This window comes from Penicillium riverlandense (genome assembly GCF_028828495.1).
Source record: "Penicillium riverlandense strain IBT 135883 chromosome Unknown utg000008l_segment0_segment0, whole genome shotgun sequence".
Taxonomy (NCBI): domain Eukaryota; kingdom Fungi; phylum Ascomycota; class Eurotiomycetes; order Eurotiales; family Aspergillaceae; genus Penicillium; species Penicillium riverlandense.
This window is the reverse complement of record NW_026643199.1, coordinates 1,234,423-1,258,920: the sequence shown is the minus strand read 5'-3', so window position 1 is coordinate 1,258,920 and position 24,498 is coordinate 1,234,423. Positions and strand designations below refer to the sequence as shown.

The window sequence follows — 24,498 nt, the reverse complement described above, 5'->3', positions numbered from 1 at the left end:
TCTTTCTCCTCCTTAATTTGTGATTTAACGGCGAATTCCTATCTCTCTTCATCCGGGAGCTCCATTCATAGACTCTGCAGATAGCGTAGCACCCGCTCAACCAATTCCGTCTGGCCAATCGACTTGACATTGTGGCTTGCGCCAGCAATGATCCCGCTGTTCTCCGCATCCCAAGAAGCACCACCAGCTTCCGCGGCTGCTTTCCACCTCTGAAGCAACTCCTCCTTGTCCACCCACTTTGGACAATACTCATCTTCGCCCGAATACAACACCATAAGCTTGGATCGCATGATCCCCTGGGTTGCAATCATTCCGAAAGTCTGCTTCAAGCGCTCGTCACTCAAGTCCGAACTGAAGAGATCATCTTCCGACGGGTTCGCGGGACTATCCGGGCTTGCCAGACTCAGGAATCTCCGAGCGCTGACCGGATCAGGCGGTAATCCGAGCTTGCTAGTCATATTCAACGGAAGCAGGGAGTCACTCTTGTCCTCGGTGTACGGCTGGGTCCGTGCAAAATTGACAAGCTGGTCAAAAACAGCTCGGGTTGTATGCGACTCAGCCGATGCCTCCATGTGTATCATAAACGCCTCTCGATCCGAACACGGTGCCTGCAGAATTGCACCATCGAGCTCTGGCCGGGCCATATGCTGAACGCCCTTCTGCAATTCGTTGGCCAGAAGCGGGTTAGCTGAGTAGATATAGTGCAGCACATCCTGGCTGCCGGTCGAATGACCCATGATCACAATCTTGCCCGATTTCGACGGGGCCCTCGGCAACCGAGAAGCCTTCAGGTCCCGAATGTACCGCACACACTGCGCGATCTCCTCGACGTCGCGGTCGAGACTGCCGACGCCCCAGCCGCCGTAGGATGAAGAGAGCAGGATCGAGAAGAGCGACCATTCTGTCTCCTCCAGAGCTTCGGCAAGCTTGGAGACGTAAGGGACGGTGCAGAATCCGTCGGTGAGACCGCCGATGAAGATGAGGCTGTTCTGTTTATTGCCTGTTTCGGCGGGCGAGGCGAACTCGAATGCTACGAGGCGGGGAGCCTAACGGGCATTCCATTAGCTTGTCATTCTTCCCGGCGGGTCAAGCGAACGTCATACATATTCATGGAGGACCCCGCGGTGTGATAATCCGCGATTAGCTGCTGAGGAGGACATAGTGCTGGTGTATGTAGAAAGAACGAAGCTAGATTGAGGTGGGCCATAGATAAACGGTTGGGGTCGTGTCGGGCTCCACTTTGGGTTACGTTAGGTCAATCTATACGCAAGTAGTCTACGTGAGGAACTCTCATCAACGATAATATGTAAGAGTTGAAGCTTGACATTTCAAGCGATGTCAGTAGGTTCGCGTTCAAAGTGAAACGATCCGACTACGCAACGTTAACGCATATTCCTTTGCTCCCGGGCTTCCCAGTAGGCTCGTCTCTGTGGTGTCAGGTGGCACAATTCTCTGGTTCCCAGGTTAATATGGAAGATCGGATTGCTACATATCTGAACAGCATCCCTAATTATGCTTCTAACAGTGCGAAGTACTATGTGGGAGCTGGGCTTATTACCGATATACGTGATTACACTTGGGGGTGTACCACTACCGGCACTAAATTTGCAGAGGCTCTATTCCGTCATTTCCCCTCATGTATATAATTTGAAGCAGTAGGGAGAAGGAAGATATGTCATTAGGAATTGTCAGGCTTTTGCCAAGCGAGAATGGGCCAATGTCCCTATTAACTACTACTTATCTCCAATTCAAACGACGTCTGCGCTATACTTGTTCTTCTCAGGACAGCCTTACCGAAGATCCTATTGACCAAAAATAAACCTCAAATGATTAGATAGAAAGACTAGGTCATACTTCGTACAAGTGGACCACGCGGTTGAGTCTGTCCACCCATTAATTTACCTTATCTAGTGGGTTGATGTGGTTGATAACTAATAATGGACTTCTTGATTTATGCTTCTTTTGGTGAAGTTACTGAGCAGCTACTAGATATTCGCTGTGTTCCTTGTTGCAGTAAGGCTAAACGGCACAGCCCCATCCATGTCCAAGCGCAATTCTTACAGAAAGGCGGCTGATCCCGACCCCAATACATCCAACCTCCGCACCAGAAATGGAGATAACCAAACGACGAATCGTCTCCCTTACCACAGGGAAACCCATTGCTCTCCCACTGACCACATCCCGACGAACAAATACGACCTCCCAACCACAAGATGGCCAGACCATCCATCTCCCCGACGAGAGGCAGCTGGGGTATGCCGAATACGGCTGCGCGACAGGACTCCCGCTGATGTGGTTCCACGGATATCCCTCTTCACGTTTGGAAGGCCAGGGTATAGACAAGATCGCGCAACAGCTTGGGATCCGGGTTATTGCCCCCGATCGCCCTGGCTTCGGGCTGTCCACTGTCCAAGCACACCGGCACATCTTGGACTGGCCCGCTGATGTCCAGGCTCTTGCAGGCCATCTGGGTCTTGCCCACTTTGCCGTCCTCGGTGGCTCTGGTGGTGCGCCATATGCGCTTGCATGCGCACATGGGCTTCCAGCAGATATGTTGTCGGGAGTGGGGATCATGGCTGGCGCTGGGCCGTGGCAGGCTGGGGCACATCATATGCCGCTGCTGTATCGGGTGACAGCACAGGCGGCGCATTATTGGCCTGCAGCGTTGAGATGGTTATTGGATCTGTCGGTGTGGATGCTGCGGAAAGTGTTGGCCACTCGCACCGTGACTCGATGGTTGGATAACTCCATTCAAAAATCTATATCCAAAAAAGAACAGGAGAATGGACGGAGCGTTGAAGAGAGAAGACAGCGAACGCTGCGCATGATGTTTGAGGGGTTTGCGCAGGGCTCGGATGCATCAGTGGACGAGGCGAAGCTGCTCACTCAGGACTGGGGAATTCCGTTTGAGGATGTGACATACGACCCAATCTTGATGTGGCATGGAGCAAAGGATTACAATGCTCCGGTGGCCATGGTGCGGTATATGGCGGAGCGGCTGCCACATTGTGTGTTGAAGGTGTATGCGGATCACACGCATTTTACGCTCCACGCGCATCTGGACGAGATCCTTTCCGAGCTGATTCCAAAGAAGTGATGATGAGGAGGTAGCATGTATATTAGTATTTTTACCGACTCCACTCTATAATAACCGAAAGAATAACAAAAATAGAACAATAACAAGGATAAGAGAGAAAAAAAGAGCCAAAACAACCTGGGAAGTGTATAGATGTCACGCTAACCGCATCCGGTCTAGTGCGGGCGCATACTAAGCCAGGGCTGGAGCTCAACTCTTCCAACCTGCACAGCTTCATTTGGATCCCCATGTTCAACTTGGTCTCTTGATCGCTAGGTTGGTGTTTATATGAGCGACGATGCCTTCCATCCGCCGGTCGGGTCGCCAGTCGGGGGCCCGGACCGTCTACACGGAAGATCCATTCGCGTCTGCCGGGCTCAGTGACCCCTCAGACTCTGAAGGTGCCACTGCCACCAAGGCTGCTCCCAGACGGCGCAGGCGCAAGGATGAGTCTCCCTCAGATGATGAGTTTATGGCGGTGTCTGGTGGAGAAGGCACCGACGAGCCCGAAGAAGACGGCAACGATGAAGAAGAAGAGGAGGAGGAGCAGGAGGAAGAGGAAGAAGATGAGCCCACTGTGCAAACCCCAAGAAAAGAACGCGTGGTTTCTCGTCCTCGATATCACAAAAAGCGCAGACCAGATGGCACAGTCGCGCCAGCTGTTTCTGAAACCCACATGCGAGGTATCTTGGCCCCCAGCGACCATGTCTCCAAGGGGATGCACTACACCATGGCCTTTGGTACGGACGAGCGCGATGCCCTGACTGCAGTCTATTCCCGGGACCGGTGGTATTCCGGTGTGGACTCTGGCCTGCCCACTCGTGAGACTCTGGACAAGGCAGGCTCCATGCCTGATTATGGATGCGGAGCCACACTTGGCGTGACTCCAGAGGAGGTCAAAAGAGAGCGCACGACTGCATGGGACTGGTACTACGACAAAGAAATTGGCGAACGATTTCGCAAACGACAGCGCGTCGAGACGATCAAGGAGGCAGTTGCCCGCCGGGTTTATTTGCCGCAACCCAAGAAAGGCAAGCATACGATTCTCGTGGGCCCCGCTGAGGAACAACACGTTTTGGAACTGGGCCATCACGAAGCTCAAGACTTTGGCCAGTTCTGGGGAGAAACCAAGTCCGGCACCAAGATTCGAGAAGGCTGGATGCTCAACCTCGGACAGAGAGTCATTTCGTCCGCGTGGGCACCCAACCAAGACGGACTGAACCAGTACCTGGCTGTGGCTGCACCCATTACTGAGGAGCAGAAGAAAGACTCTGTCTCTGGGGAAGGTGTATCTGCCTCGGCCTTTCAACCATCATATTCCTATCCAGCCGCGCTCCAGCTATGGGAGTTCAAAGCGAAGCAAAGTGACACCCCGACCACAACGCTTGACATGAGCTCCAAACCGCGGCTACGACTTGCCTTGTGTTCTAATTGGGGGGATCTACGACGCATTTCTTGGTGTCCGATTGGCCGGGACCAACGGAAAGAGGATGAAAAGGGCAATACCCAGTCCATTGGATTGTTGGCTAGTGTATGGGGGGATGGTCGAGTGCGAGTGTTGGATATCCGGATCCGACGGGGTCACACGGGGACCGAATTCGGTAGGAATCCTGCCTTTTGAACCTTTTCGGTGTATTAACAACCCACTACAGTTCAGATCCATTCGCCCGTCTTCGAGGCTAAACCGCCGTCGACGATTTGTACCTGTGTCACCTGGCTTTCCCCCAGTGATATCGCCGTGGGGTGTGCCAATGGCTTCGTGGGCGTTTGGAATATCGCGCACTCCGAGACCCTGCCGCTCATGTACCGTCCGATTCACGTCACCTACATCCTGAACATAGTCTCGGCGTACCCGACCCACCCACAGACGCTGACCACCATCGGCATGGACGGCGAGACTCGATACTGGTCCCTCCTCGACCCCCAGGCCGAGGTCGTCATGACGGGTCGCATGCGGGTCGCCTCCAGCCACCTCAGCTATTCCCCCGTGCTGCAGAGCTTTTTCTCCAGCGACGAGAATGAATTCGCGCGGATCCTTCCTCTGCGCCGGTTTTTCAACACCAATTACATCGCCAAAATGCCAAGCACGGTCTCGACCATGACCCCGTGTAGTCCCTGGCACCCCTGCGTCATGTATGGTGGAGCCGGAGGCGAAGTGGTAGCCACCAACCCACTCCGCCGACTCTTGTACGCCAAGGAGCAGCAACTGCAGCAAACCTGGTTCAAACACACTTGGGTTCAGGGCCCACAGAAAGAGGGGTCAGGGGTCAGCCAATTCTATGACGGATTCCAGGCCGAACGACAAAACTTGTCGCGTAACCTGGCGGGCGATAGCAAGCTGGTGGATGGGGTCCTCCTGGCGACCATCCACGAGGAAGGGACACACGTCACCGCGCTGGGGTGGAACCCGAACCAAGCGTGCGCGGCGTGGGCCAGCGCGGCACTGGGATGTGGACTGGTGCGGGTAGAGGACTTGGCCATTTAGATCAACAACTGCCAGGCATGATTTGCCACAGGATCAATAAGTGTGTGACAACGATCCACCGGCCAGCCACAACCACTCCCCGATCGGGGTTTAGCGCCTTCCCAGCCACCCGTCGATCCCAGCCTCTGCACGCAAATCTATTGAGATCCATAATCACTCCACCGGGACACAACACTTGGGCATTCACATTTAAATCTTTTCTTCTTCTTCTTCTCTCCGTCAAATCTCCATTCCATTCCATCCATTCTTCCATCCCTCCATTCCGTCCATTCCATCCACTCTTCCATCCATATCCCATATCTTCGATCTACAAACATACATCGACAACACCACCACACAACAATGCACTTCGCCGCCACAGCTGTGTTCGCTCTCTCTACTCTGGGCGTCCTCACCTCCGCTGCCCCTCTCTCCAACCAGCAGAATGGAGATCTCGCCCGCCGCAAGGTGCCTTACAAGGTAGTCAACGTCGACGACAACACCACTCCGACTTCGACACCTTCATCTGCCGACCCCGAGGCCACAGACACAGTGACTCAAACCGTGACTGTGACACCCACCCCATCCCGCTCGCCTCTTTCTTCAGTTTCACCTTCGTCGTCTGTGGTTCCCACTTCGACTCCACTGTACCGCATCATGCGCGAGTGGCCCGCTGCCTCTTCTGGGCGCAGCAGCAGCGCCGTGCCGACTCCTACCGGCTCGTCCTTCTGGCGTCGTGACTGGGACTGGGGTTACTCTTCTTCTTCCACGCCTTCTTCCTCGGCGACTCCATCTTCGAGTGCGACGGTGCCTGTCGCATCTACTCCTCTCGAACGCCGCCAGTGGAACTGGGGTTACTCTTCTTCCACTCCTTCTTCCTCGGCGACTCCTTCGAGTCTGACGGTGCCTGTCACGTCTACTCCGCTCGCTCGTCGCGACTGGACTCCCTCTCCGAGCGTCTCTTCGATGACCCCGAGCTCGGCGACTCCCAGCTCGACTCCGGTCTGGAGCACTCCTTTCAGCTACTAAAGCCGGCTGTCTGGAGAATGAAGAGATGACTTCTTGTCGGTACTGCGACAAGACACACTGCACAAATTGAATGACCAAATGACACCAAATGACAAATGATAAATGGGTTTCTTATCTTTCGGCATGCGACACAACACGGCTCTGTTGACGACTTCATCTACGCCCCCGGTCTTCGCCATGGACATGCATCTGGGGTTGGCGTTACTTACTAGGAGGCGAATTGTTTATCACCTACTTTCCACATGTGTATTCTTGACATCAGATTGTTTCTCTTTTTTATTTGTTCGAGACAGAATTACATAGACTGGACGCGGAACATGGTTATTCGTTTTGAAATGACTTAGGTTAGACTGTTATGTTTACATGAATAGAATGAGAATCAAATTGACGATATCGGAATGTCCTCGGTTTCTTAGTACAGTGGCAGTCGTGGGACTGCCAACCCCGTCCGTTTATCCATGGACAGAATGGCCTATGCTACCCCAGGGTGTCAAGATTGACCCAAACAGTTCTTCCTAGTTGAGCGCTCTACGCTTGGCGACAGTAAGATATAATAATCTATAATCTAGATGCCTCCCGTCGCACCTCGACCTTAGCTCTGGTACTCGGTATACCACGAAAGACGGCACCTGCCCTTTAAATGAGTGAAGTTATAGCGTCTTCGCACGCGACACCGTGCACGTCGTTCCACAGCAACGCCTTCCGAGGCCATTGGTTGAGTTGGATCTCCTACGGCTTTGGGCATATTACAGCCCCTATTCTCAAATCAAGGATCCTCACCGTCAATGTTCAATTGCACCCGGATAGTATCCGGTCCGGCAAGAGTAAATTCTTCCTCGGGGCTCGCTTAGAGGAGAATATGGCAAATCTGAGGCTATGATAGGGATGAATGTGGTTAGTTAAGTGGATGGTTGTTGTGTTGTGGTGGTGTGGAGAGGGAACAAGTGAACGATCGGCGTTCCTTTCCTTCCGGCTGATGCTGTCACCGACTTGCTTTTGTAACCTCCGCCCTTCCAACCCCCAACTTACTCTTCTTCCTTTATCCCTTGCCTTCGCTCATGAATTGAACCAGTGATATTCCGCGTTCCTGCGCCCTAGTCTCTACTATTCTTCCGTCTCCCGCCTGCGTCTGCCACGCCACTCCAATTCCCCCCTCACTCCCTCCCGCTCCACGATGGCGAGCCCACCTCCCGTCCCCGAGGACCAGAACCGCCTCCTCGAGGAGGCATTGGGGGTGGTGCGCCAGCAATCAGGCATGATGCGCAAATGTTTAGAGACTCCTGGCAAGCTCATGGATGCGCTCAAGTGCGGGTGAGCCACTCCGTAACCCTAGGCAGCGACCTCGGGTTGTGTGCTAACCGCTCGTGATTGTTACAGATCAACGCTCGTCTCCGAACTGCGAACCCCAAGCCTTGGACCGAAACAGTATTATGAGCTGTACATGGCTGTGTTCGACGCGCTGCGACACCTATCCGTCTACCTGAAGGAGAACCACCCCGTCAATCACCTAGCCGACCTCTACGAACTGGTCCAGTATGCCGGCAATATCGTCCCCCGCCTCTACCTGATGATCACCGTGGGAACCGTGTACATGTCGGTTGAGGATGCGCCGGTCAAAGAGATCATGAAGGATATGATGGAGATGAGTCGCGGTGTCCAGCATCCGATCCGGGGTCTATTCCTGCGATATTACCTGTCCGGCCAAGCCAGAGATTATCTGCCCCTAGGGAATGGTGATGGGCCCGAAGGCAACCTCCAGGACTCGATCAACTTTGTCCTGACAAATTTTGTGGAAATGAATAAGCTCTGGGTTCGGCTGCAACACCAGGGTCCCTCCAGAGAACGGGACAGGCGGATCCAGGAGCGGCGCGAGCTCGAACTGCTCGTGGGCAGCAACATTGTCCGACTCAGTCAACTGGTGGATCTCGAAGGATACAAGTCTGGCATCTTGCAAGCACTCTTGGAACAAGTGGTGCAATGTCGGGATGTCTTGGCGCAAGAATATCTGCTGGAAGGTGCGAAATCGCAATGAACTTTGTGTTTGATTCACCTGTCTTTACTAACTTGTCCAACAGTCATCACGAAGGTATTCCCGGATGAATTCCATCTTCACACCTTGGACCTTCTGCTATCCGCCATTGCCAAACTCCATCCACATGTCGATCTCAAGAAGATTGTCATCGGGTTGATGGATCGTCTTTCTTCGTTTGCCGCGCGGGAATCAGAAGCACCTGCTGAGCCGGAAAAACGGAAACAAAATGAGGAAGAGGCAGTTGCTCGACTGTTTCAGAAACTTGAGCTTGATAAGGAAACCAAGGCCAAAGCCAAAGCTCCAGAGTCTGCCGAGGATGCTGCTGCAAGCGGTGCCGCCCAAGAAAATGGCGCCGAAGGGCCTTCCAAGGAGGGTGACAACGCGGCGGATGCGTCGAAAGAAGACAATCAAGTCGCAAATGGAGGTGAAGACAGCCCGAAGCCCGGCATTCCCGCAGATATCAAACTGTACGATATATTTTACAACCAGGTGGTCGACTTGATCAAGACGCGCGCATTACCAATCCAAGACACTATGGCACTTTTGGTGTCGCTCGTCAATCTCGCGCTGAACATTTACCCGGATCATTTGGAATATGTCGACCAGGTCCTGGACTTTGCGACCCAGAAGACAAATGAATACACTGATCACGCCGATCTTCACTCTGCACCAACACAACAGCACATCCTTCATCTACTCGGTGCTCCGCTTCGTTCTTACGTTTCGATCTTCACAGCATTGGCACTGCCGCATTACGTACCACTCCTGTCTTCACAATCTTATCCCACCCGGAGAGGAATCGCTGGCGAGATTATCCGGAGTATCCTCAAGAACAGGACCCTCATTTCGACCACGGAGAATCTTGACCGGGTGCTCCAGGCGGTGAAGGTTTTGATCAAGGAGGGACTGCAGCAGGCTGCTGGATACCCCGGGATGCAGACACAGCGGCGAGGAGGCGAGACCGATGAGACAATCGAGGAACAAGGATGGCTTGCAAGATTAGTACATTTGATCCAGTCTCCAGACAACGGCACACAACTCAAGGTAGGAGCTTGCCCTATCATTTTACCATGAATATCCACTGATCTTGTTCCCCACAGCTTCTGCAAGACACGCGCAAGGCCTATAACGATGGCAATGAGCGGATCCGCTACACCACCCCAGCCATTGTGACAGCGTCAATTCGCCTAGCGCGAAAACTGAAGTCGCGCGAGCACTACGATGACAACTGGCAGTCGCAATCATCTGCGCTCTACCGATTCATGCACCAGTGCATCAACAATCTGTACCAGCGTGTCAATCCAGGCTGCGCAGATCTATCTCTCCGCCTGTTTGTGATGTGCGGTGAAGTTGCGGACCAGACCGGCTTTGAGGAAGTCAGCTACGAGTTCTTTGCGCAGGCATTCACCATCTACGAAGATGCGATTAGCGACTCGCGCGCCCAGTTCCAGGCCGTCTGTATCCTCGCGGCAGCTCTGCACGGCACACGCGGCTTTTCAAAGGAGAACTACGACACGCTTATCACCAAGGCCGCCCTCCATGGCAGCAAGCTCCTCAAGAAGCCCGACCAATGTCGCGCCGTGTATTTGGCGAGCCACTTGTGGTGGATAGTCGAGAATCCGCAGCGTGGGGAAGAAGATCCTAAAAACGTAAGCCTGCCCATCTTCCTTCCTTTCAATTTCTGGATCTAACCCTCATCCCCAGCTCTACCGTGATGGCAAACGAGTCCTCGAATGCCTCCAGCGTGCCCTCCGCGTCGCCGACGCCTGCATGGACACCGCCGTCTCCGTCGAGCTCTTCGTCGAGATCCTCAACCGCTACGTCTACTATTTCGACCAGCAGAACGAGACCGTCACTACCAAGTACCTCAATGGCCTCATTGAGCTCATCCACTCCAACCTGCAAACTACGGAGAGTGAACCCAACCCTAGTCTCGATGGCCCGCAACGCCATTTCCACCGCACCCTGGAGTACATTCGGTCTCGCGATTACGAGGGTATTGTAACGGAGTCACGGCAGTAGTAGATGCGATGTTTGGATGCTGGCCTCGTTCGGATTATCCTGCGCGTCTAGTTTGTATGGGATGGGCTGGAATTCACATCGGGCCTTGTGTGTGTCTGTCGTGTTGATGTATGTCATAAGGGTTTTCTTTTGTCTTTTAATCAAATCCTCCTTTCCTTTGCTCTTGTTATTGTCTATTGTGTCCTTGAAGGCATCTTTCGTCTCCTACATCCTACAGAGTATATATAAGAAGTGTATCAGCGCCTCTCGATGGATAGCGCCTACCTCAATTTCTCATCCCTGGACTCAATCTATATCATTGACTACGTCGTCGTCACCCGGCCCGACAGCTACGTTGACTATACCATTCTTTGATGGGACAGTGGCACGGTAGATGCGCCGAACTAGTACTTCAACTCCTTCTCGGCCATGTCTCTGGGCCGAGACGCAGCAGAGCCGGCTTTCGACTGATAAACTGTTGTGCTATGTGTTATTACAGATGTGGACTGTATATAGCTCTTTCTTTTTTTTGGTTGTGCATGATTTTACATTATTCTAGTCCTGAAGTAATATGAAATTGATCTCGATTTACAAATTGGTGACCCAAAGCCATAATCCTCAACGCCCGAGCTGACTCTCCGTACAACATTAGCTATCATTGGCAGCTGGCTTTCGGTTGCTGCTCATTTCCCTCACTTCAATTACAGGCCTTCATAAAATGTGCTATAGTTCATTGATCATAGCGCAATAATTCTTCAAACCAAATCCTCCGAAAAGAATCACAGGGGAGCACAATGTTAAACACGGTACAGATGCTCGAATCAGGATAGAAATGTGCAAGTGCGAAGTATACGACATGGAGGTGACGAAGGCATAACCCGAAAGGATAGCCATCGGCCTAGGAGAGGCGACGTTCGGGAAGGTGGTCTAACCATGATTACCCACCCTTATCCATGTTAAGTGTCCTAATTGCCACAAGAAGGGGATGAAACCCCTGGACCATGGCCCTTTTTATCTGGGGTCCAGGGCGAAGATGTGAGGGTCTTGGGGGGCGAGAACAAAAGAAGAATCCAAGCTCCAGTAATCTATTCACAATTGTCCAATGGTAGACTCTCGTTGAAGTAGGTAATTTTCATAATGGATTCTTCTAGCTTCACTAAGTACGCGGGGATTCCGCTTTATGGATCAATAGTCCAAGTATGTATGTACAGAGTGCTCAGGGTGGCCGCCCGAAAGGCCGCGAAGCTGCGTAGCTTTATATGAGCAGCGAAATATGCAATTGGTTAACTCTCTGATTAACATACTAGAGGAAAAGTGTTTGAGGTTGTTTTGGGGTTTCATCCTAGTTTCTCCTTGCCACCCACTAACCGCTATTGTTTGCTAACTGGTCACTCTGGAGAAGAGAAATTGTGGCGTGCTGTGAGATAGACTCTGCGAGGAGAAATACGATCCCTCGGGAAACTCTAGAGAAAGAAAACCCTGGGACCTCCTACGATACAATCGATGCGCAAAATTTCCACGGGCAGGAGACTACTGTTTATACCTAGTATACCTCGACTAACCTCGGTCCTCTGACCACCACCTATCACCTCCGAACCCTACATCAGCTATACCGACGACAACAAGCATCGAATACACTCACCGGCAAGGTGGCCGCGGAACAGTAGCAAACACATTTCCTGCTAGTGACGAGCAGACCGTCGGTCTAGGGGCAGAGATGGCGGCATGTACCCTGCCGACCAGGTCCCCTTTGGGGCGCAGTTAGCCATCGAAGCCTGTGCCCCAATAGCGGTCGTCGCACTTGTTCTGGCGGGCTGTATGGCATGTCGGACGCGGATTAGCAGGGATTAGCAGGGGTCGAGAGGACTTCCGGAATACGATTCGAAGATATCGTCGGGGGTCCCACTGATGGCTGAGCAAGATGCAGAAAACGGAGATTAACGGGGGACCGGCAAGCTAACCCCCATATCCAATTCTAGGGCTCGCTTCCTACCAACCGCAAGGTATCTTTGTCTGGACTATTCTATACACTCACGCACGGACAGCGCGTCAACGCCATGAAGGGGCGGCACGTAGCTTAGCTGCATACATAGCCTCAATCACACCTGTCCCATCTGCTCTCTCTTCAAATAGCCTATTGTCTACTAAGTTAAGCTTGTCCAATACGTATATGAAATAGTAAAATTTCAAATAAATAAAACCACCAGTTTTGTGCATCGTGAGACAGCTAGGCGACGATGAATATCTTCATGGATAATTGCTTGCGCTCCTGCCGCGGCTCTGCTTCTCTATGTAGTTAGCACGCGACGCATTGTTTGGCAAGGGATTCTCATCCTTGCAAGCGGGCGGAACGGTTCGTTTTAGGGCTTATCCCGCTCCTATACTGCCCCTCAGCCATGCCAGTCAATCTAAAGATAGAAAGTACGGAGCTGCAGCAGCCCAATGTAGGCAGGGTTGTTGGTTTGATTATAAGAGATGCCCATATTCTTTCAAATTTTAGAGGGAAGCTAGTGCACAGCGTCTGCGTTTCTACATCTTTTGAAAAATAATGTTGGTCTGTCTTTTAACAATATTTTTGTGTTGGCTCCCTACATTGAGCACCGCTGCGGCCCTTGATTTGGGAGATGTCACGCTGCGAACCAGAAACGGTCCCGGGATGACCGACGCGGACACGGTCAACGCAGTGAAACGGGCCCTACATGTGGCCAGACTCCAATCTCGTGATAACGTTTACCGAATGAATAAGACAACCTTTGCCAAAAGTTGGAATGACGCTACTTTGTTCCCGTACGAGCTCTCATTGATTTTTTGATGACATGTCACTCACAAGCTGGCAGCCCCGTGGGGCCTATTGGCATCGTCTGCTCTAGATGCTACGTCCAAGGCTCGGCGATGGGCCACCTGACCCTCACTGGTGACTTCGACTTGAAGAAGACGATCGATAGTGCTGAGAACGATGTCGCAAATGTCGCCGAATCAGCCTTTGACCAATTGAAGAATTATGTCGAGAATCTAGATTCTGAAGGCTTCCACGCCTTACCAACACTCAACATGAGCCTCAATCTAGATGCCATCAATGCTCTCCCAGACGCGCAGGTGCATCTCGAGTTCGACGACTTGGAGCTGTATCTAGATATTGACATTCAGTTGTCTGAACAATCCACCTACACGTATCCTCTCTTCAGGACCGAAACTCCTGAGGGGTTCTCTGTTCCGGGCCTTGAGGTGGGAGTCGTGTTCGGCGTTGACTTGGTCCTGATCGCAGACGAGGAGGTTGATATTGGTACCGGCGTCCATATCAAGCTCGACGACGGAGTTGCCTTTGACCTGGCGATGTTTAGCTCTAATGTGTCGGGTGTTACAATGTAAGCTTTTCTGCGACGACACCAAAGACTTCTTCTAACAAACACTATTTTCTTAACAGTCCCGGTGGTTCTTTCGAGTTTCTGCCTATCATAATTCAGGGCAAAGGGAATCTTCAGGCAGCCTTGATCCTATCAGTGAACCTTGGAGTCAATATAGGGGACTCAGGATTCCCTTCAGCCTTTAGTTCCGGTGTCGAGACTGGTGTCTTTGCCTACGTTGCTGATTTCGGGGTGGAAGTCGATGTCGGCCACGGCGCCGGTGACAGCCGCGACTGCGATCTGGCCGCTGAATTGGAATACACTTTTGCTCTGGGCGCGGCAGCCGGGGCAACAGTCGCGGTCGACTCCCACACTTGGGGACCGGCCATCAGTACGACCGTTCCAGTCTGGTATACCACCTTGGCTAGTATATGTGCCGAAACCAAAACAACCCCAGCCGCTTCTCAGATCACTAGTCGAGCAGCATTAAATCAGCGAGACGATATTGGCGATTTCTTCGAATCGCCTACAACAACCACAAGTACATATACCATCGTCAACTGTCTCTCCCAGGGGATAGTGAACTGCCCCGTCAACCTCCAAACAACTAGCACGGCTACGTCCGTCGCCAGTGTCCAATCTGGATCCCCGACAGCCGCAGCGAGCACTATCACGAGTGCTATCCCATTCGGAACAAATGTTCACAGGCTGGCCGCAACGTCAGGAGTACCTACATCCTATGTTCCTTCCGCCACCGCAGGCAGCGGCAGCATCATGGACGGAACGACGGACAGAGGAAGCAACAAGCTTATCATTGGGCTATGCGTTGGTCTAGGAGTTCCGTTCCTCGCGGCCGTTTTCATAGGAATCTGGTTAGAACATATCCCCCATCCGTCTATGTCACATTGTAACTTACTAACTCTCTTGCTTCCAGGTTCTATATTCGCAAGCGCAAGCAGTACGCTCTTGTCCAACCCAAAACAGAAGCATGCGGGCAGTATAGGCAGTACGGGCCTTCCACGGCATTCGATAGCCCTGGGACACACGTGAGTATTCCTCGAAAGCCGGTGGGCCAGTAATTCAAATGGATTTCTACGCAAGGTTACGAAGGATGAAAGTTTCGGTTTATGCAATAATATCTGTTTCATGCTACTCGTATATTTCTTATGACCTACCAGTTACTACTCCCGCGATTTTATAATTAAGCATTGTTATTATGGCGATTTTAGTTTACGTAGAAGTGTCTGCTGCTACTACATCCGAGTCAGTTCTTAGGATTTACGCGGTTTTATTCACCGAGCTAGCCCAGGTCTTCTAGCTTGATGTGTGAGTACGCCCATCCTACCCGATTTGCCAAAAAAGAGCACTACGATGAACCTCTACATGACCGACGTATCCCCGGCAGTGTAAGCACACGGCACGTGGCTCCATCAATTTCTCTCCAATACTTTCACCAATGACCACAACCATACAACCTGTAATGCTGATACTTTTAGAAATTCTCATCGATCTGATCCACTAGCCTTGTTCAATTCAGCCAATCAATAATGGGCACTCACGGCTTCGTAGAGAAACTTAATATAAAAATTATCTGTGCAAGTAGCAGGACCCTTCACCTTTCCCAAGCCTGGACATAATTTGATAGTATCCTATAACACTGCACATAAAGCTTCGAATCACTAGACGAAAATGGTCGGCTGCTGATTGCAAACTCCCGGCTTCTTGGCAACGGTCTCCGCGTTGTGCATCAAGTTTAACCGTGCATATCATAGAGCAGTTACAAGTTGATACGAGAAATAGACAAATAATTGAACACGAAGAAGCTTCGATCATGCAATTGGTCAAGAAAACAACGACGGAGCAGGGCAATGGGCCCGATCTCCACGGATATCGCTGCATAACGTAGAAAACAAGGCCAGGGACTCATACCATACACAGGAAAAACACAAAATAGGAAAAAAGAGAAAACCAGAACAGACAACCCCGGATGCCCCGAAGTTCCAGCGCATAAACTCGACAAAAAGGTAGACAAAAGGTAAAATGAAAAAGAACCCGTATGAACGTCAGAGACAACCCAGGAAGTGTGGTGGGGAGGTGGGTGCGAGGAAGTGTGGGAGGGAGGTAGGAAGGTGATGTTAAACCCCGTGACGCTTCAAGATTTCGAAGACCACCATCCGTCAGAAAACAGAGGGTAAGGAAGAACGAAGTTCATTCCGGCGAAATTGCTTCCTCACCGAGAAGGGGTGAGAGAAAGGTCCAGACCGATGCGGTGAATGGGAAAAGAGGCCACTGCGCACAGGGGAGCACATAGAAGAGAAAGAATAAGTACCAGGGCCCGGGTCATGAGATGGGTCATAATCATATCAAGGTCATCATCAAGACAACAACCACCCTAGAACCCAGCTGGGGGCGAGGTGTACTGTCGTAGCACTGAGGGCGCGGGACCACCGAATCCGCCAAACGCAGCCGGGTTGCTATTCCCAGGAATCGGGCTGCCGATGTCTCCAGGAACAATACTGGGTCTGTGACCAGGCGCGGCGCTGTTGGTGTCCGGCTCGAACTTGACGAACTGACCATTCTCGTTCTCGTTGATGGAGAATGACCCGCCGCCGTTCTGAGGGCTGCCCTCTGTGTCGCAGATATCCAGCATCTCACCCAGAGAGATCGAAGGCTCACTTGAAGGCCGTAGCTGTTCCACCTGCCGAAGAACGATGCCCACGTCATGGTAGCCTGCGAGGCCTTTTTGCGAGCTCATTGTGTTGAGTTGCTTGCAAGCCTGGATCACCAAGAGGCGGATTGTAACGGGCCGGGATGTGTGCGGACGCTGATGACTGCTGGCTCCAAAGACGTTGTGGGACCAACCACTCCCAGGTGCAGTTCCCCAGGTCGGGGTTCCAGGGAAAGCAGAATTACCGAAAGGCGTGCCCCAGGTGTTAGTCGAAGAAGTGACCGAGAAATTGTTGACAGGTTTGGGGGCTAGAGGATCACCGAATAGCGACGGTCCCCCAAAGCTAGCTCTCGTTGGTCCAGGGAATGATCCAGGGGCCACTGCACCGGGCAGGGACTGGGACAATTTGGCTGAATATGGAGAATCGGTATCGTCAAGAAGGGCGCTGCTGCCCAGATGGGCGCTCAGGTTGTCCACCTCTCGCTGCGATGGAACGTGTCCCGTTTCTCTCTGCTGGTCTTGAGCGGTGCTAGGCGGACGCTTGATCGGACTTGGCCGCGTGATTGGGTACAGTTGGGAATTGTTCTCCAGTGGTGACCGTTCGAACGAGCCGGACGGTTGTCTCGAATGAGTTTTGGCCAAACCACCTTGTTGCATAGGGAATGCGTTGGACAACCCAGGCTGTCCCTGGAACGGAAGACTGGGTCCATGCTCGAGCGGGAACCCACGGCCTGGAGGGATTGGGCGTGACCCATTGATTCCAGGTGGCGCAGGAATTCCACCTGGCGCAGGGAAACCTCGAAATTGGTTCATCAGGTTGGTCGAGTTGGGCGGATACATAGGCAAATCTGGTCCCAGCGGTGGCCGGGGTGCCATACCAGGAATGCCCGGTGGGTGAGACGGCAGACCCAATCCTTGAAATCCGGGTGGGTTCGTTCGACCGAGTGGGGACAGCGGCGCCGAAGGCTGGGGGTGGTGCAAAGGAGGTTGCTGTTGCTGGCCTTGGGTTTGCTTAGTACCCATGCTGGAGGCTCCCGACGACTGCGATTGTGGCATTGAGTGCGGTGAGACGGACTGCTGATGAGACGAGTCTGTGCTGGCTTGCTGGGATCGAGGCGACGAGGTGTGAGAGTCCTGCTGAGACGGTTGGCGCGGCCGCGCGGGTGTTGGAGCTTTCGGAACGACATTTGCGGTAGCATAATGCGGAGATTGTAGAAGACCCGATTGAGCTGGAGACTGCGGGTTTGGCTGAAGAGGAAACGCCCCAGCGTACGTTGGTGGAGCACGCTTTGCTTGGACATCACGCCTGTCAGTGCGTTCCTGCTCGGCCTTGACCGCTGCCTCTCGCAATTTGCGCTCTCGCTCCTCTTTGGCCTTCTTCTCTCGGGCCTCTCGTTCCTCTCGCTCCTTCCGCTTGGCCTCCTCGCGCTTCTTCTTCTCCAGCTCCTTCTGTTCGCGTTGCTTGCGCTCAGCTTCGGCCTGTCGTTCTCGCTCCTCTTTGAGACGCCGTTGCTTCTCGGCTTCCTTCCGCACACGCTCCTCTTCTTGAGCCTTTCGCTCGGCCTCCCGCTTCTTCCGTTGTTCTTCGCGCTTCAGCCGCTGCTCTTCGAGCTTCTTCTCTTGCGCAGCCTTGGCCGCAGCCTCCTCAGCCGCCTTTTCGGCATCCCGGCGAGCTTTCTCCTCATCCTTGGCTTGTTTCTGTTTCTGCTTCTTGTCTTTCTTCTTCTGCGCCTCTCGAGCTTTCTTGGCGTTCTTTTGCTCTTCTCGGGTTTCTTCTTCCAACAGCTCCTCGATGAGCTGTTTCTGACGCTGCTCGGCTACCTTCTCTCGATATGCAGTCATGACTCGTTGCTCGAACATCCGCGCAGCAAAAATTTGGAACATTCGCCGGCCTTCCTGCATGCGCTGTTCTTCCGTCATGGCGTCCTTTTGGTGGTCAACATTCGTACAGCACGGAATCGGAGCAAAACACCGAGAACACACCATTTCGTCTTCGTCATACTCATCCTCCTCCTGGGAGTCGTACTCCTCGTCTTCCTCGTCATCGTAGTCCTCATCGTCGAGAGGGCCATGATTGTGACCTCCATGGAAGGATTGATGAGCGGCGGCTATCCCGTACTGCGTATCCTCTTCTCTTTGCATTCGACGTTCGGCTAACTGTTCCATCATGTCGATGAAATGCTTCCCGTCATTCTTGAGAAGATCGTCTGCAACGGTAAGGATGCCATCTGGGGAAAGTTACCATTAGCAAAACTTCATGAGATCAAGCGAGGATCACCCTAGCGTACCTTTCACAGTGAGACTATTCCCAAACGCGAAGAAGTCTGCGCGCGCTTCGCGTGCCTCTTCGTCCTCAAGCTCATCATCACTGTACAGCTCATCGTCGTCCTCGTCTTCCTCGTCCTCGTCGTAGTCTTCCTCAAGGTCATCATCGTCCTCAGGTAGCTCCTGGACTCTGCCTCGCGACGGGTGAAACTGGCCATGGGTGCGGGTATGTTGACCGGGAGATCGAAGGGGAGGTTGGTACAGTCGAGGCGGGGGAATTATGGGCGAGCCCTCGTCGAACGAGCCTTGGTTGTTGTTCGCGTACTGCTCGAGCTCCTCGTAGTATGCATCGTACAACACTTCGAGTTCTTCCTCAATCGCAGTCCGCTTTCGCCCACACACCGTACAGCTGCAAGAGTGCTTCTGCTGCTCCTTCATCTTTTTCAGTACGGCATCCTTTTCGACCTTGACCAGCTGCCGCCGGTCTTCTTCGCCCAGCTCGAACCAGAAGGTCCTGATGTTTTCGCGCTCCTCCAGCGAAGACTGATTCCAAATGCTGCCCTCCTTTCCGGACTTCATCGGGTACCGACTAGTGTAGGGCAGGGTTTGGGGCGGCGGCGGAGGGTGGGAGAAGGTGGCGGACGGGGTGGAGAGCGGAGTCGAGCTTCCATCGGCGAGAGTGTGAGATCCAGAGCGATTTTTCTTTCCCCTTTTCCTTCTCGATCGTCGACCCGTAACATGGAGTTGCTCATCTGGTCCGTCAGCTACTGGGTGGTCGTTTGAATTCTGCCGCGAGACTTTTGGCTTGTCGGTTGCAAAGGGCACACCGGTCGCTGCATGGTTAGGAAAAGATTCGCCGTAGTCACGGTCATCTCCGTAAGAACGCATATCATCTCCCATGGCTGGATCCGCTACATCTCCAGATGCGTAGCCATCGGTGGGCGACTGATGCTCCGCAGCTAAGCGAGCGGCCTGCTTCTGTCGGCGTTTCTGCTTCTTGCGATTCACAGTCGATGCAGGTGCCGGCGTCGCGGTAGATGGTGCAGCGTTGTTTGGAGGACCCCGCGCATGGGTCTCGCCATTTGTGGTGTGTGTCGAGCTCGCCGCCGCCGGCGGACGAGTTGCCATATTGGATGCGGGCGGAGCGATGGAGTAATGCAATGCTTGCCTCGGGGACACACTATCAACCCCCACATAGAGGAGAGTGTTAGAGAAGGGTGGAGGAGGGGAAGGGCAGGCGGGAGAGGACAGGGTGGGCGGGGAGCGGGAGGAGAGAGAAAGAACCTACCAACAAAGCTCCGCAGAATCCAACTGGCGAAAGAAACGGGAGTGGGAGCCAACAAAGGGACAATTTCTGCCTTTGTGTTTCCGCGGAAGAGGCTGTGCTTGCAGCGGGGGCAGGCAGCAGAGGAGGCAGGAGAGGCTTTGAGAGAGAGGGGGTGTTTGAAAGAAGTGAGGGAGGATCCCGGCGGGTCAAGGCGTATTTGCTGCTCGGGGACGAGAGCGACGCGCGGGCTGACCGGAGGGACAGGAAGCGCGATCAAGGGCCAGGGCCAGTGACAAGTTCAGGGCCCGAGAACGCGGGATGCCGGGGTGGAGTGGTGGTGGGAGGGTAAAGAAGATGGATGAAGTGATGGGCTTTCCTGCCTTCTGGATGGTTGTCGTGCCGCCGCAACGGGATAGCCGCTGCAAGCGAGGTGGATGCCTGAGTAGTGAGGCAACAATTGGACATTTCCCGAATGCCCGTGTTTTGCGCGACCCGAGAGGCGTTGTTTGGCTGATATAAAAGTGTGCCGTTGCAGAAACTACTTGGCTCCGTACTGGATGTGTCTGTTGCCTCGCGGTCTGTCCTGGGCGCCAGGCGCCAAAGTCACGTGGCCCATGCCACCGGTGGTGTGATAATTGCAGGAGATCTCAAGCAGCGTGAACCTACTGCCATCACTAACTCTAACTAGGAGCCTCATACCACCCTCTCCATAGACCATGAACACCTAGACTTGTCGGTCCCCCTCCTCCCTCAGGGGATTATATCACGTGACTGTCTCGCTCACGCCGTGGGTAACTAAGACATTTCCTGATTAGTTCGTGACATGTTTAATATTTGTAACGCTAGACAAAAATCAATTAAGAATAGCTTGTCGGGGCTGCTGCCCTGTTTGGCCATCTTCGGTCAACCCGAACCTTCTTGGAGTGTCAAGTCCCCGATGTAATACTCGTATCTTCTCTCCCTCCAATTCTCCCTCGTCCACTCTCGCTGAACCAATTCCCCCTCCTCTCGTTTTCTCTGTTTCAGAATCATTCATATCGCCCTAGATCCTTCATTTAGGGACATTAAGGCAAACCCGCGTGTGGTATTCCTCCCCCATCAGCCTCAGCCCCAGCGCGACCGCCTTTGCGTCCCCTCCCAACACGTCACTAAGCAAGCTGGTCGTTGCAATAATAAACCCCCGTCAGGCCAACCGCTTCCGTTCCCCTGACTTCCTTCGGGCGGAAATAGTGCGCGTGTGGCTGTACTTTGCTCTCGACAGTTTCACACACACCCCTGCCCATTTGCCTACGCGCTGCCTTCTGCCTCCTGCCGACTTGTCTGAGCACACCCTCCGCTTTCCCTCTCCCGTGTCTTCAGGCCGCTTTTCGACGGCCTGCCATTGAGGATGGCCCAACAGCAGAATGACAATGTGATGCGACGGTGAGTGTGATTGCTTCGGTGTCTTTACTGCGGGTGAATGGACGGTCGAGTCCACGGCGACGGACCACTGTCAGCATTTATTTGCCAGACCATTGCACCCCCGTGCACCGGGCTCGGCCTTTGGACCAAAATATTCGTGTGTGATACTGATCCGGATGAACGTTCAGGAAACTCGTCATCATCGGAGACGGCGCGTGTGGGAAAACCAGTCTGCTCAGCGTCTTTACCCTTGGCTACTTTCCAACCGTGAGTCTACTACAACAGTCCCAAACAATCAACATGGCTAACACGTCTGTCAAACCTAGCATTATGTCAGTCCCCCAACGAAGATTTCGATTTGCCCGTGATGGGAATTGTCTGACATGGCTGCTTCTTAGGTGCCCACCGTATTCGAAAACTACGTGACAGATTGCCGAGTCGACGGACGGTCAGTGCAATTGGCCCTGTGGGATACAGCGGGGCAAGAAGACTACGAACGATTGCGGCCACTCGCCTACTCGAAAGCACATGTGATTCTGATTGGATTTGCCGTGGACACGCCAGACTCGCTGGAGAACGTGAAACACAAGGTTGGTGTGAACTGTCTCCAACCAGGCCAGCAATCACTAACTCCCGCCGCAGTGGATCGAAGAAGCAAACGAGCGGTGTCCCGGGGTGCCGATCATTCTGGTTGGGTTGAAGAAAGATCTACGCGAAGACCCGCTCGCGATCGAGGAGATGCGCAAGAAATCTCTCAAGTTCGTGACGGCGAAAGAAGGCAACGAGACTAGCGTCGAGATCGGGGCTCGCAAGTACCTCGAGTGCTCGTCCTTGACGGGTGAAGGCGTCGACGACGTGTTCGAGGCAGCCACCCGCGCGGCCCTGCTCACCTTCGAGAAACGAAAAACCTCGTGCTGCATCGTGCTATAACTGACGCCTTGGCTTTTTTTTTGGTCGGCAACCCTTTTTTGTACCATGCATCACTGGCGTTTGGGCGGGTAATTGTGGCACCTCGATCGGTTGATCCGGGTACGACGTTTGCGCTCCGGCTCTATGCAGTCGTGTCTATTCCCTCGGAGTACATTGTTTCTCTTACACTCCTTTTTGTTTGAACTCTCTTATGATGCACGTGCCGCTCCGGATTTCTCTCCTTGCTGATTCCCCCATTCCCCCGAAGAGCATTGTGATGATACCACTCCTTTCCTGGATTCGTTGTGTTTTCTTTTTCTTCTCCTGTAGTAATTGACTATATTTTCGTGCTCATTGCTTTTGCAAGGGAGTATATGTTCTACCGACTATGTGTGCTCAATAGTAAGACTTGTGGACGCAATTGCATCGGGTGGTTTTGTCTGCTGAAGGTAGTTTGTATACACATGAAAGTAGTAGACTGTGTTCAACAAAAGACAAGATGAAAATGGTATTGTACACAGCGCCAATGATACATGTATATCCCATCCTATACCGCCACACAACCCTATCATCAACTCTCCTTCCTTCCATCACTCACCCACTCACTCACACAATCGACAAACAAAAAAAGGATATCTAATACTTCTTCTCAGGCCTCTTCCAGTCATAATTCCATCCTTCAGCAGCAGGCGACTCCGTCTGAAACCGGGCATACTCAATGGGAAACAGATCCGTAAACACGCCCTTCTTGTTCATTGACACGCGGAACAATTTCCCGCCATCACCGGCGCCCGTGCGCAGCTCCTCGCACGCGGCCTGCATACTCTGGTACTGGCGCTGCAGCTCGAGTTCCTGCTTCTTGCGCTGCTGCGCCTGGAACAGTTGCCAAGCGCGGTGGATGGTCCAGTGGCGGAGGAAGCGGTTGCGGGAGAAGCGGAGCGGCCGCGGGGTTAGGGGGTGGTAGAGGAAGTAGCGGATTAGAGCTGCAATTGCATTTTGTTAGTATCTGTGTTGTGTTTCAAGTGCGCTGGTTTTCGTTGAAGAGTTCGGGGATAAATGAAGGGAGTTTCGTGGAGGTGTGGATAGGAATTGCTGGGTAGCAGAGGGGGCAAGACGTACTGATTCGCTTGTCCACTTGAGGACCATTTCCCTTCCGCTTTGCCAGGGTGCTCGTCGATGAAAACGGGGCTGTTTGCACGGCGGCGGTGGTCGGTGCGGATTGTCGAGACAAGGTCTCGTGGCAGACGCGAGAAACGCCTGGGCGCGCGGGAGTTAATGCCATGGGAATTCGGAAGACATTCGCGAGAGACGCGAGCGCTGGTGATAGAGACCGCATTGTGGAGTGTATGATGGGGCGGGTTCGTTGTGGTAGACGACGCAGGAGGATGGAGTTGACCATTCGGGGAGATCAATAATTCCTTGACGGCAGAATCCGGTCCGCCTTTGTTAGCCGCGCGCTTAATGCGGTACGGAGTGTGACCATTCTAGAGCCTGCTTTGCGCGAGAAAACTTTGATCTGTTCTGGAAATCGCTAGTGTAGCAATTCAATGCTAATAGAAAAGCATTTAGTCTGCTCTGGCAAAAAAACATTCCTCCATATATAAGATCAGATATGTCACTTCGCCCAATTCTAACAGCGAGTCAGAAGGGCAATTAATATCTCGGCTACATGCCCAATTCAATTACAATTTGTGTAATCTCGAGAATATACTAAGGCACGGAGCACCTTTCAATGTCTTGCATTTCTTAAATACAAATCTCCAAACCATGCCACGGAACTCTGCTATTCAGAAATGACAAAAGAATACCACGAGTCCTTGATGCAAGTCGTAAGTCAAGAGAACTATTAGAGAGATCTGGCACTGACAGTGCATAGTTATGTCGGCCTTTGAGCTCAACGTCCGAGCTACTCGGATTGGATCGATTCTTTCACCCTGGACGAGTAGAAATGGTTTGGATATACGCAGGACCTACAATACTACTGCTGCGCCGGGTAAGATTAAGATGGCCCCGGCTTAGCTCTCGCCTTGATATTGACCGAC

General features: G+C 52.8%; 10 protein-coding genes across 10 annotated transcripts; 6 read left to right on the top strand and 4 right to left on the bottom strand.

Moving 5' to 3' along the window:
* Positions 1–65: 65 nt before the first annotated feature.
* On the bottom strand, positions 66–1,160 carry N7474_009499 (uncharacterized protein; the record flags this gene model as incomplete). Its single annotated transcript, XM_057200909.1, has 2 exons — positions 66–1,046; positions 1,104–1,160. 2 exons carry the CDS (start codon positions 1,158–1,160, stop codon positions 66–68), a joined length of 1,038 nt encoding a protein of 345 aa, XP_057048896.1.
* A 950-nt stretch (positions 1,161–2,110) lies between these two features.
* On the top strand, positions 2,111–3,097 carry N7474_009498 (alpha/beta fold hydrolase; the record flags this gene model as incomplete). The annotated part of the gene is made up of 1 exon (XM_057200908.1): positions 2,111–3,097. The coding sequence occupies one exon, from the start codon at positions 2,111–2,113 to the stop codon at positions 3,095–3,097; it is 987 nt and encodes a 328-aa protein (XP_057048895.1).
* Positions 3,098–3,374: 277 nt separating this feature from the next.
* Positions 3,375–5,561, top strand: N7474_009497 (transcription factor TFIIIC subunit TFC6; the record flags this gene model as incomplete). The annotated part of the gene is made up of 2 exons (XM_057200907.1): positions 3,375–4,677; positions 4,729–5,561. 2 exons carry the CDS (start codon positions 3,375–3,377, stop codon positions 5,559–5,561), a joined length of 2,136 nt encoding a protein of 711 aa, XP_057048894.1.
* Positions 5,562–5,903: 342 nt separating this feature from the next.
* Positions 5,904–6,569, top strand: N7474_009496 (uncharacterized protein; the record flags this gene model as incomplete). Its single annotated transcript, XM_057200906.1, has 1 exon — positions 5,904–6,569. The coding sequence occupies one exon, from the start codon at positions 5,904–5,906 to the stop codon at positions 6,567–6,569; it is 666 nt and encodes a 221-aa protein (XP_057048893.1).
* A 1,174-nt stretch (positions 6,570–7,743) lies between these two features.
* N7474_009495 (vacuolar protein sorting-associated protein 35) lies at positions 7,744–10,623 on the top strand (the record flags this gene model as incomplete). Its single annotated transcript, XM_057200905.1, has 5 exons — positions 7,744–7,880; positions 7,947–8,584; positions 8,645–9,645; positions 9,702–10,250; positions 10,306–10,623. The coding sequence occupies 5 exons, from the start codon at positions 7,744–7,746 to the stop codon at positions 10,621–10,623; spliced, it is 2,643 nt and encodes an 880-aa protein (XP_057048892.1).
* A 249-nt stretch (positions 10,624–10,872) lies between these two features.
* Positions 10,873–12,683, top strand: N7474_009494 (uncharacterized protein; the record flags this gene model as incomplete). Its single annotated transcript, XM_057200904.1, has 2 exons — positions 10,873–10,956; positions 12,582–12,683. The coding sequence occupies 2 exons, from the start codon at positions 10,873–10,875 to the stop codon at positions 12,681–12,683; spliced, it is 186 nt and encodes a 61-aa protein (XP_057048891.1).
* Positions 12,684–13,665: 982 nt separating this feature from the next.
* N7474_009493 (uncharacterized protein) lies at positions 13,666–14,972 on the bottom strand (the record flags this gene model as incomplete). Its single annotated transcript, XM_057200903.1, has 4 exons — positions 13,666–13,731; positions 13,771–13,929; positions 14,184–14,418; positions 14,863–14,972. 4 exons carry the CDS (start codon positions 14,970–14,972, stop codon positions 13,666–13,668), a joined length of 570 nt encoding a protein of 189 aa, XP_057048890.1.
* Positions 14,973–16,338: 1,366 nt separating this feature from the next.
* On the bottom strand, positions 16,339–20,007 carry N7474_009492 (uncharacterized protein; the record flags this gene model as incomplete). The annotated part of the gene is made up of 2 exons (XM_057200902.1): positions 16,339–18,842; positions 18,903–20,007. The coding sequence occupies 2 exons, from the start codon at positions 20,005–20,007 to the stop codon at positions 16,339–16,341; spliced, it is 3,609 nt and encodes a 1,202-aa protein (XP_057048889.1).
* Positions 20,008–21,533: 1,526 nt separating this feature from the next.
* On the top strand, positions 21,534–22,477 carry rho2 (uncharacterized protein; the record flags this gene model as incomplete). Its single annotated transcript, XM_057200901.1, has 4 exons — positions 21,534–21,568; positions 21,736–21,814; positions 21,946–22,137; positions 22,190–22,477. 4 exons carry the CDS (start codon positions 21,534–21,536, stop codon positions 22,475–22,477), a joined length of 594 nt encoding a protein of 197 aa, XP_057048888.1.
* Positions 22,478–23,092: 615 nt separating this feature from the next.
* On the bottom strand, positions 23,093–23,792 carry N7474_009490 (mitochondrial 54S ribosomal protein mL40; the record flags this gene model as incomplete). The annotated part of the gene is made up of 2 exons (XM_057200900.1): positions 23,093–23,439; positions 23,576–23,792. The coding sequence occupies 2 exons, from the start codon at positions 23,790–23,792 to the stop codon at positions 23,093–23,095; spliced, it is 564 nt and encodes a 187-aa protein (XP_057048887.1).
* Between the last annotated feature and the right edge of the window lie 706 nt (positions 23,793–24,498).